This window comes from Oncorhynchus nerka, linkage group LG2 (assembly GCF_034236695.1).
Source record: "Oncorhynchus nerka isolate Pitt River linkage group LG2, Oner_Uvic_2.0, whole genome shotgun sequence".
Classification (NCBI taxonomy): Eukaryota; Metazoa; Chordata; class Actinopteri; order Salmoniformes; family Salmonidae; genus Oncorhynchus; species Oncorhynchus nerka.
This window is the reverse complement of record NC_088397.1, coordinates 78,631,746-78,646,354: the sequence shown is the minus strand read 5'-3', so window position 1 is coordinate 78,646,354 and position 14,609 is coordinate 78,631,746. Positions and strand designations below refer to the sequence as shown.

Sequence of the window (14,609 nt, the reverse complement as noted above, 5' to 3'; positions counted from 1 at the left end):
GGGTGACCAGTCCTTGGTTCCAAATATTGGGGAAGATGCCGGAGCTAAGGATGATGTTAAAGAGTTTTAGTATTTCCAATTGGAATTTGTTGTCTGTATATTTTATAATTTCTTTGAGGATACCATCAACACCACAGGCCTTTTTGGGTTGGAGGGTTTTTATTTTGTCCTGTAGTTCATTCAAGTTAATTGGAGAATCCAGTGGGTTCTAGTAGTCTTTAATAGTTGATTCTAAGATTTGTATTTGATCATGTATATGTTTTTACTGTTTGTTCTTTGTTATAGAGCCAAAAAGATTGGAGAAGTGGTTTACCCATACATCTCCATTTTGGATAGATAATTCCTCGTGTTGTAGTTTGTTTAGTGTTTTCCAATTTTCCCAGAAGTGGTTAGAGTCTATGGATTCTTTAATTACATTGAGCTGATTTCTGACGTGCTGTTTCTTTTTTTTCTGTAGTGTATTTCTGTATTGTTTTAGTGACTCAGGTTTTCCGGGTCTCGATGTTTTTGATTGGACAAGTTTCTCAATTTCTTTCTTAGATTTTTGCATTCTTCATCAAACCATTTGTCATTGTTGTTCATTTTCTTAGGTTTTCTATACTGATATAGTGTTAAGATTTTCTACTGCCAAGTTAACACCTTCACTATTACAGTGGAACGTTTTGTCCATGAAGTTGTCTAGAAGGAATTGAATTTGTTGTTGCCTAATTGTTTTTTGGTAGGTTTCCAAACTACATTCCTAAAATCTACAGCATTTCTTAATATTACTCAGCTCCTTTCCTCTCTCTCTCCCAGCTCTCTCTCTCTCTCCCAGCTTTCTCTCTCTCTCCCAGCTCTCTCTCTCTCTCTCTCTCTCTCTCTCTCTCTCTCTCTCTCTCTCTCTCTCTCTCTCTGCCCCTCTCTCTCTGTTGCTTTCTCTCTCTCAGAGCACTCAGTAGAGTGGCAGTAGTGAGCCGAGAGCCTCCCTCAACCTTTTACAGTGGTAACAGAGGGGCCTATGTCTCTTTCACTGGGCTAAGTGCTGCACTCAATCGGCAGTTAACTGTTGGTAAAACAAGCCCTGCAGCACACAATACTCCTGCATTTACTGTATGTTGTCTAAAAAGCAGGGGGATTAAGGACAGGAGACTACGTGTGTGTGTGTGTGTGTGTGTGTGCGTGTGTGTGTGTGTGTGTGTGTGTGTGTGTGAATGGAGTCGGGGGTCCTGTATCTGTAGAGTGAAATTACTGTGTCTAACGTTCACTCCTCCAACACTGCCTCTGCTTAGCAGAACCTAGTAGGACCCATGACTTTGGAACAGGTAACAATAGTTATTATATGGGTTTGATAGTAGCAGAACAAACCAAGTTAACTAGCACATGATTTGATTATGGCTTTGAGAATATAGACAGACAGACAGACAGACTGTGTGCGATGTGGCTGTGTCCATACTGTATACGCTGCATGCTGAGTGTTAAGGTGAGCTGCTGTACCTCATGTATAATGAATGGTTGCAGGGAGGGAGGGGACCCAGGGAGGGGACCCAGCCCAGCCCTCTCACCTGTCACGTGTCTCGGGTGTGTGTGTACTGTGTGTACTGTATGTTTGTGTGCCTATGCATGCATTTGTAGCCTAGCAGTAGCCTAGTGGTTAAGAGGTTTGGGCCAGTAACTGAGATGACTAGGTGATAAATTGGTTGATGTGCCCTTGAGCAAGGCATTTAACCCTAATTACTCCTGTAAGTTGGGGCGGCAGCGTAGCCTAGTGGTTAGAGCACAGCTCGAGTTCAAACCCCCGAGCTGACAAGGTACAAATCTGTCGTTCTGCCCCTGAACAGGCAGTTAACCCACTGTTCCCAGGCCATCATTGAAAATAAGAATGTGTTCTTAACTGACTTGCCTGGTTAAATAAAGGTAAAAAAAATAAAAAAATAAAAAGTGGTTCTGGATAAGAGTGTCTGCTAAATGCAAAAATGCCTGTGTGTTTGTTATGAATGGTCATTACTCTATAATAAAACTTTAGTATACCAATCCACTGTTTTCTGTTCCTCTCTGTCTGCAGGAAACGGTAGAACATGTCTTCCTCGTCATTTTCACTATAGAGACCTTCCTGAAGATTATCGCCTATGGTTTAGTGGCGCACCAGAACGCATATGTGAGAAACGGATGGAACATGCTGGATTTTGTCATCGTCGTTGTTGGGTAAGTATCTCCAAGATTCCATACTCTCCAGCCGCTCATTCAATGCCAACTGGAATTCATCTGATGAGCAGAACGTGGATAGGTTTTACCATAACACGTTTTTCCCGCTTGTGATGTGTCCAGGCCTTTTTTGTGTTTCAGTTTGGGGTTCGAATTTAAACTGCAGTTCCTCGTTTGAACTCAATGGTTTGCTGTGTACAGTATCTTTCAGCCTGACTTTGTGCTTGTTTGTGACAGTAGTTGAGTTGGACTTCTTTAAGCCTCCTTCCTTTCCAGTCAGTGTGCGTCCCAAATAGCACCTTATTCTCTATATAGTTCACTACTTTTGACCAGCGCCCTTGTCAAAAGTAGTGCACTTATTATATAGGGAATAGGGTGCCATTTGGAACATATCCACAGTCAGTGGCCCAGTCCTAAGAGAGACTCTTATCCAGCTACAATATACAGTATGACCTAGAAAAGACATGGAGGATAAATCACAGCTTTACCACCACTGGAGTGACTCACCATCTCACCCCATATTCTATCTCATCTCTCCCTCCTTCTCTCACCCACCCTCTCTTCCTCTCTCTTTCCCTCCTCTCTCACTCCATATTCTCTCCTCTCTCATTCCCTATTTATCTCTCTCTCCCTCTCTCTCTTCTATTCCTCTACATTTTTCTCTTCCTCTCTGTCCCACCTCCCTCCCTCCCTCCCTCCAATACAAACACAGTCCAGTAGGTAGCTAGGTCAAATCTATGTCTGTAAGCGGCATGCAGGGTTGATCTGTCATCCAGTCAGATGCAGAGCGATGCATCCTGCTAGGATGACTGACTGACTGACTGGCTGGCTGGCTGGCTGGCTGACTGACAGACAGGCAGACAGGCAGGCAGGCTGGCTGGCTGGCTGGCTGGTTGGCTGGCTGGCTGGCTGACTGACTGACCACAGAATACATGCACCAAAAAAGGTCAAAAGTACTCTACAAGAATGTAAATATACAGTATATAATAAAAGTGGTATTCTATTTTGGTATTCTATTCTATTATGATGGTATTCAATTTGGTATTCTATTCTATTCTAATGGTATTCTATTTTGGTATTTTGTTCTATTTTATTCTAATGGTATTCTATTTTGGTATTGTATTCTGATGGTATTCTTTTTTGGTATTCAATTCTATTCTGATGGTATTTTATTTTGGTATTCTATTCTATTCTGATGGTATTCTATTTTGGTATTCTATTCTATTATGATGGTATTCTATTTTGGTATTCTATTCTATTCTAATGGTATTCTATTTTGGTATTTTGTTCTATTTTATTCTAATGGTATTCTATTTTGGTATTGTATTCTGATGGTTTTCTTTTTAGGTATTCTATTCTATTCTGATGGTATTCTATTTTGGTATTCTATTCTATTATGATGGTATTCTATTTTGGTATTCTATTCTATTCTGATGGTATTCTATTTTGGTATTCTATTCTATTCTGATGGTATTCTATTTTGGTATTCTATTCTGATGGTATTCTTTTTTGGTATTCTATTCTATTCTGATGGTATTTTATTTTGGTATTCTATTCTATTCTGATGGTATTCTATTTTGGTATTCTATTCTGATGGTATTCTATTTTGGTATTCTGTTCTATTCTAATGGTATTCTATTTTGGTATTTTGTTCTATTTTATTCTAATGGTATTCTATTTTGGTATTGTATTCTGATGGTTTTCTTTTTTGGTATTCTATTCTATTATGATGGTATTCTATTTTGGTATTCTATTCTATTCTGATGGTATTCTATTTTGGTATTCTATTCTATTCTGATGGTATTCTATTTTGGTATTCTATTCTGATGGTATTCTATTTTGGTATTCTATTCTATTCTAATGGTATTCTATTTTGGTATTTTGTTCTATTTTATTCTAATGGTATTCTATTTTGGTATTGTATTCTGATGGTATTCTTTTTTGGTATTCTATTCTATTCAAATGGTATTCTATTTTGGTATTCTATTCTATTATGATGGTATTCTATTTTGGTATTCTATTCTATTCTGATGGTATTCTATTTTGGTATTCTATTCTATTCTGATGGTATTCTATTTTGGTATTCTATTCTGATGGTATTCTTTTTTGGTATTCTATTCTATTCTGATGGTATTTTATTTTGGTATTCTATTCTATTCTGATGGTATTCTATTTTGGTATTCTATTCTGATGGTATTCTATTTTGGTATTCTGTTCTATTCTAATGGTATTCTATTTTGGTATTTTGTTCTATTTTATTCTAATGGTATTCTATTTTGGTATTGTATTCTGATGGTTTTCTTTTTTGGTATTCTATTCTATTATGATGGTATTCTATTTTGGTATTCTATTCTATTCTGATGGTATTCTATTTTGGTATTCTATTCTATTCTGATGGTATTCTATTTTGGTATTCTATTCTGATGGTATTCTATTTTGGTATTCTATTCTATTCTAATGGTATTCTATTTTGGTATTTTGTTCTATTTTATTCTAATGGTATTCTATTTTGGTATTTTATTCTGATGGTATTCTTTTTTGGTATTCTATTCTATTCAAATGGTATTCCATTTAAGTGATATTGCCAGAGAAGCTGTGCCAATATATCCTCCAAATACCATCTACTCGGGCATTATCACTTTTATACAACTGGTTACCAACATAATCAAATAATGATTGACATATTTTAATTCGAAACGTTATTTTGATTCATATTATTTCATCCTTCCACAAGATATAGTCCCAAAACAAATCTAGGGTTGCTACCCAAGCTTGCTGGTTGTTCGTTCTATTGGTTTGGTTGCCAGAGAACGCGACCCAGTCGTTCAGTCTTTTTGTTCTGTATCTATGGAGTTTTTGTTCTGTATCTATGGACGCGACCCAGTCTTTCGTTCTAAATGTTCCATTGCCATACTGGTTGGCAACGTTCTTATCCCTTGCTTGCTAGCTAGAAAACTATGGCTAACTCAGTCACGTCAAACAGTGCAGCCAGAATAACAACAGTAGCTGCATTTGTTTAAGCTGTTTTCTAGTTACATTTATTTGGATACATCCATAACAATGAGTTAATGATGAGCGATATTGCCTGGTTTAGAAAATGTGCTCTCTCGTCAGGACACTGTTGTTCAGAGGAGCTAGCCAACAACACAGCTAACACAATCACTTCAAACTGAAGCTGGAAATACTGCAAACTATCTGCACTTTGTTTTGTTTCACCTTTTTTTCAATTGACATTTCTTTGTATATATCTATACAAAGAATTATATCTAAAAAATGATGCCAACCCCGACACGTTCATTAGTATGGGACAGCTGGAGATCGAATTTGAATATTGAAACAATGTTGCGAATGTCGGTAAGACAGACAGCAAGGTTTATACAAATCTCCGCTGTTGAAAACGAAATGTTAGTCTAAAAGAAATATGAGATAATGTCTAGATGCTTTTATAGTGGAGATCAAGTTCAATATCTTGGCTTGGTTGATGAGACAGTGGATTGCTCAGCCAGATGGAACGGAGTAAATAGGCATTTTAACGTAATTGATTTAGCCTTGTGGAATGCGCTTTTAACCAATCAGCATTCAGGACCCACCTGTTGTATAATTTGGTATTCTATTCTATTCTGATGGTATTCTATTTTGGTATTCTATTCTATTCTGATGGTATTCTATTTTGGTATTTTATTATATTCTGATGGTATTCTATTCATGTGAACAGATGAGTGACACATCAAACACCTCAGTTAATTTCCCCACTCTGATTCAGTCCAACATCAGTTAGCTACAGCTGCTGCAGCAGTCTGTGATTGTAGCCCTGAAGTATGACCCTCTATGGCCCTCCAAGCCTCTATTGGCAGCTCCATTCAGCCCATTTAGTGCCTACTGCTGCCCAGCTTTGACGTGATGTGCTGGGATGATTTCTCCTATTGGCTAGGTGAGGACAGGCTAACTGACTGGACTCTTTTTTTACTATAGGATGTTCACTATTCACTCAGCCCATACACTACAGTATTACATTGTATTTTCAACTGGTATTGTTGTGTGTGTGTGTGTATGTTTGTTGATTTATTCATGTCGTCTATGTAGTTTGTACATGGGTTCGATACATTTGTGCTATATTTTTCAGCTTGTGTTCTTCTTATTAATTTGTTACTGCAATCTTACAAACAGATATTATATTCAGTGTGAAGCTTAAAAGTCATATGGTGATTTGCTGTATCAGTAGATACCTATTAGAGGTCGACCGATTAATCGGAATGGCCGATTAATTAGGGCCGATTTCAAGTTTTCATAACAATCGGAAATGTGTATTTTTGGACACAGATTTGACCTTTTTTTTTTCAAAGCACCTTTATTTAATCTTTATTTAACTAGGCAAGTCAGTTAAGAACACATTCTTATTTTCAATGACGGCCTAGGAACGGTGAGTTAACTGCCTCGTTCAGGGGCAGAACGACAGATTGTTACCATGTCAGCTCGGGGCTGATCTAGCATCCTTTCGGTTACTGGTCCAACACTCTAACCACTAGGCTACCTGCTGCCAAGTCTAGGATGAGTTTAAGGAATAAGATTGCATAAACCGGGGGAACCTGATCCTAGATCCTACTCTGAGACTCTTTATGCATTCGGGCCCTTAATCGAAAGCTCGAATCCTGTAACGTATTCTCATTCTTTCTGCTGTAATTCTATACAGACTGTTCAGTGTTGTCCTAGAGCTTTTTACCTGTAACATTCTCTTTCTGATGTGTTTTCTGTAAGACGTTTCCTCTGGTGTTTCTCTGCAGACTGTTCAGTGTTGTCCTGGAACTTTTGACCAAAGACTCTGTAGAGACGAAGGAGGAGGCAGAGGCGGGTGCGGCTGCAGCAGCGGCAGCGGCAGCGCTCCACCCCTCCGCACAAGGCCACGGGGGAAAGTCGGGCGGCTTCGACGTCAAAGCCCTCCGAGCCTTCCGTGTACTGCGACCCCTACGCCTGGTCTCAGGAGTGCCCAGTGAGTTACTGCTATCTGACCCTTCACCTTTGACCCCACAACAACACCGACCAGACCTGGGTTCAAATACTATTTGAGATCATTTCAAATACTTTACCTGGGCTTGATTGGGCTTGCCTAACACAATGGAATAGAGTAGTTACAAGGAGTACAAACCCCATCCATCTGGCACTCCAGGCAGGCAAAAGCAAATTGGAAAGATTTGAAATAGTATTTCAACCTAGGTCTGACACGAATACAGTGTTGTGTTTATTGCTGTGAGTGCTGACCGACCCCTCACTTTTGACCCCCATGATGAAACAGACACAGCAAGCTCTATTGACCTACAGTATGTAGGCTGGCTAACCTCTGAAAGTCACTGCATAACACACACCAATAAATAAATAACACTGCGGAAAACTGTGACCTGATATAACTGGCATTACCTCTATAAGGTTCAATTCAGTCTTCCTCAATCTTGTCTCCTCCACCATTTTGTCTTGGATGTCGTCGTCGTCCCCCCCCCCCCCCCCCGTGGTCATGTATGGTTCAGTGGCTAGGAAAATTTCCCTATGTTAAGGTGATTCCCACATCCGCATAATGAAAAAGTTTACTCTACACTCCTTTACTGTATGTTGTTCTGGAGAAAAATGTCCCAAAGTTACATATGTATTAGAAGTCTACTTCTGTCCTGACAGTCCCTCCCCAGCCCAAAACAGCCCAGCCGTTCCTCTCCATGACAGAAAGTGTTTCTCTCTCAGCTCAGACTATGTGTCTGTGGGGTGAAGACACTAACAGTAATATGTGACCATATGGTCTGTGTGCAGCCCCTCTGGAATGTTCTCTTAAAGCAAGCTGTCCAAATCAATGCCCCAGAGACACGAGTTCTCCTGCAAGTGTGTGTGCGTGTGTGTGTCTCCCTCACACCCATGAAAAAAGACTCTTCGACATTCTGTCCAGATGCACATGCATACTGTACGACAAGGTTATTATAGTTTTGTGATTTTTTTAAATTCGTTTTGAAGTTTTTATTTGAAATTCAGATTATTTTCAGTTTTCATACTTGATTTACTTGTTTTTATTCAGTTTTAGTTTGATAAAAACATAAGTTTACTTATGAAACAATTCTCTCATTTACAGTGCCTTGCGAAAGTATTCGGCCCCCTTGAACTTTGCGACCTTTTGCCACATTTCAGGCTTCAAACATAAAGATATAAAACTGTATTTTTTTGTGAAGAATCAACAACAAGTGGGACACAATCATGAAGTGGAACGACATTTATTGGATATTTCAAACTTTTTTAACAAATCAAAAACTGAAAAATTGGGCGTGCAAAATTATTCAGCCCCCTTAAGTTAATACTTTGTAGCGCCACCTTTTGCTGCGATTACAGCTGTAAGTCGCTTGGGGTATGTCTCTATCAGTTTTGCACATCGAGAGACTGACATTTTTTCCCATTCCTCCTTGCAAAACAGCTCGAGCTCAGTGAGGTTGGATGGAGAGCATTTGTGAACAGCAGTTTTCAGTTCTTTCCACAGATTCTCAATTGGATTCAGGTCTGGACTTTGACTTGGCCATTCTAACACCTGGATATGTTTATTTTTGAACCATTCCATTGTAGATTTTGCTTTATGTTTTGGATCATTGTCTTGTTGGAAGACAAATCTCTGTCCCAGTCTCAGGTGTTTTGCAGACTCCATCAGGTTTTCTTCCAGAATGGTCCTGTATCTGGCTCCATCCATCTTCCCATCAATTTTAACCATCTTCCCTGTCCCTGCTGAAGAAAAGCAGGCCCAAACCATGATGCTGCCACCACCATGTTTGACAGTGGGGATGGTGTGTTCAGGGTGATGAGCTGTGTTGCTTTTACGCCAAACATAACGTTTTGCATTGTTGCAATTTTGGTTTCATCTGACCAGAGCACCTTCTTCCACATGTTTGGTGTGTCTCCCAGGTGGCTTGTGGCAAACTTTAAACGACACTTTTTATGGATATCTTTAAGAAATGGCTTTCTTTTTATTTGATCTTCTCACAAATAGTTTCATGTTTAATCACATATGTTTTGCAAGATTTTGAAATAAATCTGTTAGCTAGAATGTGTAGACATTCAAAGATACAATTATGTGGTCCTATCATCAGTAACAATCTACCAAAACAATGACTGATCTGACATAATATTCTTAAGTTCTTAATATTATTAATATTCTTAAGTATCAACGGACCCTTTCCATTACAGAAATATTGTCTCATTGTTCAACTTTCTGATGTTACCATCAGAGTCTTTCTCTGTGGTAGCAAAGGTCTTTCCAAAAGTCCATTCTGTAGAGTGGAGAGAGAGGTTCTGTATTTATGGGGGGGGGGGGGGGGGTCATAAACCAGTGGGGGGGAGAGAGAGAAAACGGGTTTTATGACCCTCACCAAACAGGGCAAAGTCATGACAGTCCCCCTCTGTTGGGTTCAATCTTGCGATTATCCTGCAAGTTGCAAACCAACATAAAAATGACTGTGAGTTGTCCTGGTTGTGGGTCATTGTTGAAGTCCCCCTCTGGTGGTTTACCTTTGGTAGGTTTTCTGGAAGCTGCAAAGCACCACAGGAATGGCCAGGGGATGTCCAGTTTGGGGATCGCCGTTCTGGACCTGTCGTCTGGTCATCCAGACTAGAAGATCTGGGCAGTAACATAGGCAGATGTTAACAATGCACATGAAACCATACAGGGGTATGCCTTTTGCGACAGACCACTGCTGGTGTTGGGTTTGCTGCCGCCATTGTTCACACCTAGGGTTCAGGCTCACACTCCGCGCTCGCCCTCGGATTTCTTCCCTGTTAGCTACTGATAGTGATGAACAAGCTAGGCCTATTTGAATCATTGCCATCTACTGGCAGCATTTACCCACCAGATTCAGAGGCTTCAAAGCCCCATCAGAAGAAGAAAAAAACGTTACATTTTTGCCCAAAGTAAAAAAATAATTTAAAAAATAAATAATAATAAACATAATTTACTATGTTTTTTGTTGTTTTTGCAGTCAAAGATAATAGTTTCAGTATAGTTTTAGTTTTTCAAATGTTTTTCTTAATATTTTTCCATTTGAGTTTTTATTTTAGTTTCAGTTTTACTATAATAACCATTTACTATAATAATCTTACTATATGCACAGGCACACAAGTGCATTCACAAACAAACCACATACCCACACACATACTTCATACAAACCCTCATAACATGAGTGGATTGGTGATCCAATGAGCCCGTCCTCCCCATTTCTCCTCCCCACCAGCCTCAACTGACCAATACCAATTCAACCACATACAACATTACTGTTGCACACACACACACACACACACACACACACACACACACACACACACACACACACACACACACACACATCTAGCTATGTCTTCCCTACCTAACCTGTATGACTCTTTCTAGGTTTACAGGTTGTGTTGAACTCCATTATTAAAGCCATGGTCCCTCTCCTCCACATCGCCCTGCTGGTCCTGTTTGTCATTATCATCTACGCCATCATCGGCCTTGAGCTCTTCATTGGCAAAATGCACGCTACCTGCTTCTTCCCCAGCACAGGTAAGAGCGTGCGTGCGTGCGTGTGTGTGTGTGTGCATCTTACCATCTGTGTGTGTGTACATGACTATTGCATTTGTATTTCAGTCTCCCTCTTGATGTCTCTCTCTCCCCGCCCCCCCTCTCTGTAGGCATGATAGCGGAGGATGATCCCGCTCCATGTGCGATCTCAGGGCACGGGCGCCAATGTCCCATCAATGGCACCGAGTGCAGGGAGGGCTGGCACGGCCCCAACAACGGCATCACCAACTTTGACAACTTCCTGTTCGCCATGCTGACTGTGTTCCAGTGTATCACCATGGAGGGCTGGACAGACGTGCTCTACTGGGTGAGGCCCTCCGTCATAGAGATCCTATCATTCATATCATATTTCAGTCTGTACCCTCTGCTCTCCCTGTGCAGTCTCTGTATGAACTTTGACCCGCTCATTCCCTCTGAGAATTTGACTAAGCTGGTGTGTCAGTAGATTAGTCATTAGGCCTAGATGTGATTGACATTTAAATGTTAAAGATTCAGTCAAGCATTTCTCTATATATCTGAGTCCCAGAACCTTCCCTCACCTTTTTTATCACTCTGAACTGTAAAACTATATATAAATGCCTTGAGGTTTTTCCTTTCATCTTGCATTCTTAGCAAACAGGTATTCTCCCCTTTCTCTACCTCGGACTATCCATTTTATTCTCTTTTTCTTCCGCCCCTCTTTCTTCTTCTTCTTTCCCCATCTCTCTTTGGTGACGGGTGCTCCTCCAGATGAATGATGCTATGGGTCTAGAACTACCATGGGTCTACTTTGTTTCTCTTGTCATCTTCGGCTCCTTCTTTGTTCTAAACCTGGTTCTGGGAGTGTTGAGCGGGTAAGACACCTCTGTCTGTCTGTCTGTCTGTCTGTCTGTCTGTCTGTCTGTCTGTCTGTCTGTCTGTCTGTCTGTCTGTCTGTCTGTCCGTCTGTCCGTCTGTCTGTCTGTCTGTCTGTCCGTCTGTCTGTTGACCTGGTTCTCTCTCTATGTCTGTCTGCCTGTCTGTCTTTCTCTGCCTGCCTGTCTGTCTTACCTGTCTGTCTGCCTACCTGTCTATCTGTCTGTCTGTATCTATAGGTCTGTCTGTTAACCTGCTGCTCTGGGCTCCAACAGGTGAACGACGCCATCGGCTTTGGAACGCCCGCCATCTACTTTGTTAGTCTGATCATTCTGGGCTCCTTTTTCGTGCTTAACCTTGTGCTGGGTGTTCTGAGTGGGTAAGAGGTGGAAGGGGCTGTGTGCTGGGTGTTCTGAGTGGGTAAGAGGTGGAGGGGGCTATGTCCTGGGTGTTCTGAGTGGGTCAGAGGTGGAGGGGGCTGTGTGCTGGGTGTTCTGAGTGGGTAAGAGGTGGAGGGGGCTGTGTGCTGGGTGTTCTGAGTGGGTCAGAGGTGGAGGGGGCTGTGTGCTGGGTGTTCTGAGTGGGTCAGAGGTGGTGGGGTCTGTGTGCTGGGTGTTCTGAGTGGGTAAGAGGTGGTGGGGGCTGTGTGCTGGGTGTTCTGAGTGGGTAAGAGGTGGAGGGGCTGTGTGCTGGGTGTTCTGAGTGGGTAAGAGGTGGTGGGGGCTGTGTGATGGGTGTTCTGAGTGGGTAAGAGGTAGTGGGGGCTGTGTGCTGGGTGTTCTGAGTGGGCAAGAGGTGGAGGGGGCTGTGTGCTGGGTGTTCTGAGTGGGTCAGAGGTGGTGGGGGCTGTGTGCTGGGTATTCTGGGTGGGTAAGAGGTGGTGGGGGCTGTGTGCTGGGTGCCGAATGCTCTGCAGTGGGGTGTGGGCTGTGTGTGTGCGCTGGGCGCATTGTGTTTTCTGTGCGCGGTGAGGTAAGGACAGACAATGGTGTGGCTTGCAGTGTGTGGTGTTGGGGAATGGTGAGAAAGTCTCAGGGAAACAGAGATGGAAATACTCAGTCACTGGTAATACAGTATTCCATTTTGATATATAATTCTGACTGACGCCGTTTATTGCCCTGGCCACCACCAGTATAACCTTTGTCAACCTCTCACTCATTTTGCGTTGTGTTTCCTCGTCTCAACAACCTATAGCAAAGGGAGCCGTTTCCCCCCAACTCTGTCATCACCACCCAACTTCCTGAGAGATAAATTCATCTCATTCCTTGCCCTTCACTCCCTCCTCAGCCTCACTTTCTCTCTCTCTCTTTCTCCCTCTCTCTCTCTCTCTCTCTCTCTCTCTCTCTTCTCTCTCTCTCTCTCTCTCTCTCTCTCTCTCTCTCTCTCTCTCTCTCTCTCTCTCTCTCTCTCCTAATGCATCAACCCAGTGTACTGCTGCTTGTTAGTGGAGGTGGGGTGTTAGTTCATAATTAAGCAATAACGTGTGGTATATGACCAATATACCACAGCTAAGGGCTGTTATACGCACGACGCAACACAGAGTGCCTGGATACGGCCCTTAGCCGTGGTACATTAGCCATATACCACAAACCCCCAAGGTATCTTACTGCTGTTACATGATACATGTCACCAGCGTAATTAGAACAGTAAACAAGTAGTTTGCATCATATCCGTGGTATATTCAAGCATATATTCAAGTGGTATACCGACTGGGTGTGGTATATGACCAATATACCATGGCTAAGGACTGTTCTTAGGAACAACGTAACGAAGACATAGCCGTGGTATATTGGCGGTATACTACAAACCCCTAAGGTGCCTTATTACTGTTATAATCTGGTTACCAATGTAGTTAGAAGAGTAGAAATAAATGTTTTGCCATACCCATGGTATACTGTCTGATATACCACAGCTTTCAGCCAATCAGCATTCAGGGCTCGAATCACCCAGTTTATAATGTCTGATAGACCACGTATTTCAGGCAATCAGCATCTACGAGACAAAATACCTGTTTATAATTCTCACTACACCAGGGCTCTCCAGCCCCGTTCCTGGAGAGCTACCGTCCTGTAGGTTTTCACTCAAGCTCTTTAATTTTTTTAATTTTACCTTTATTTAACCAGGCAAGTCAGTTAAGAACAAATTCTTATTTTCAATAACGGCCTAGGAACAGTGGGTTAACTGCCTGTTCAGGGGCAGAACGACAGATTTGTAACCTCTCTAACCACTAGGCTACCCTGCCGCTCTAACCACTAGGCTACACCTGATTCTAATGATTAGCTGGTTGATAAGCTGAACCAGGTTAGTTACAACTAGGTTGGAGCGAAAACCTAGAGGAGGGTAGCTCTCCAGGAACAGGGCTAGAGACCCCTGCACTACTCTATGGCCAGCAGCACTCTGAGGATGTGTGTTCTTTCTTAGAGGTCTGTTGGCGGTTGGCAATGTTCCCTAAAGGTTCTGCTAATGTTCCCTGAAGGTTCTGCTAATGTTCCCTGAAGGTTCTTCTCCCTCTCTCTATGATTCTTTTTCTTTCTTCAGATGTATTCGCGGGAAAGTCATTTAAGAGAAAATTATATTACGGTTCCAGTTAAGTTTGACATTCAGTAATTGTAGATGATTATAGTAATTAATATGTCATACTGTAATATGCTATAAGTGGGACTGATTATTCAAGTAGCAATTTACGTAGCAACAAGACCCACTGGGCAAAACAAAACCGCTAAAGAAATGTTTGTTTTTACAAATTGACAAATTCATTTAAAATATGTCTACATGTTATATTTTCACATTCATAGCATATTATAGGCACTCCAGGGTACACCTTTTGGTTTCCAAAATGTTCTAGGAATATCATTGAGATGTTCTATTGTAGTGTATTTAGTAGGCCTTTGCGAATATTTTGACATCCACAATTGTTTGATGCTTAATTCCAAAGTGATGGCATCACTGTGTTAACCGCTCAGTTGAATGACTGGACGTTTCCCTGAAGCTATTCCACCCACAATATTGGCCAGTGGTCATCAGC

At 41.5% G+C, this 14,609-nt stretch overlaps 1 protein-coding gene across 1 annotated transcript in view; it reads left to right on the top strand.

Annotated features, from left to right (window-relative positions):
- Positions 1-14,609, top strand: part of LOC115131694 (voltage-dependent L-type calcium channel subunit alpha-1D-like) — a 190,148-nt gene that overhangs the window by 41,649 nt on the left and 133,890 nt on the right. Inside the window, exons 4-8 of the mRNA XM_065003103.1 lie at positions 2,042-2,181; positions 6,963-7,168; positions 10,580-10,732; positions 10,861-11,057; positions 11,480-11,583. Coding sequence (XP_064859175.1) covers positions 2,042-2,181; positions 6,963-7,168; positions 10,580-10,732; positions 10,861-11,057; positions 11,480-11,583 — 800 coding nt within the window. The remainder of the gene's footprint in view (positions 1-2,041; positions 2,182-6,962; positions 7,169-10,579; positions 10,733-10,860; positions 11,058-11,479; positions 11,584-14,609) is intronic.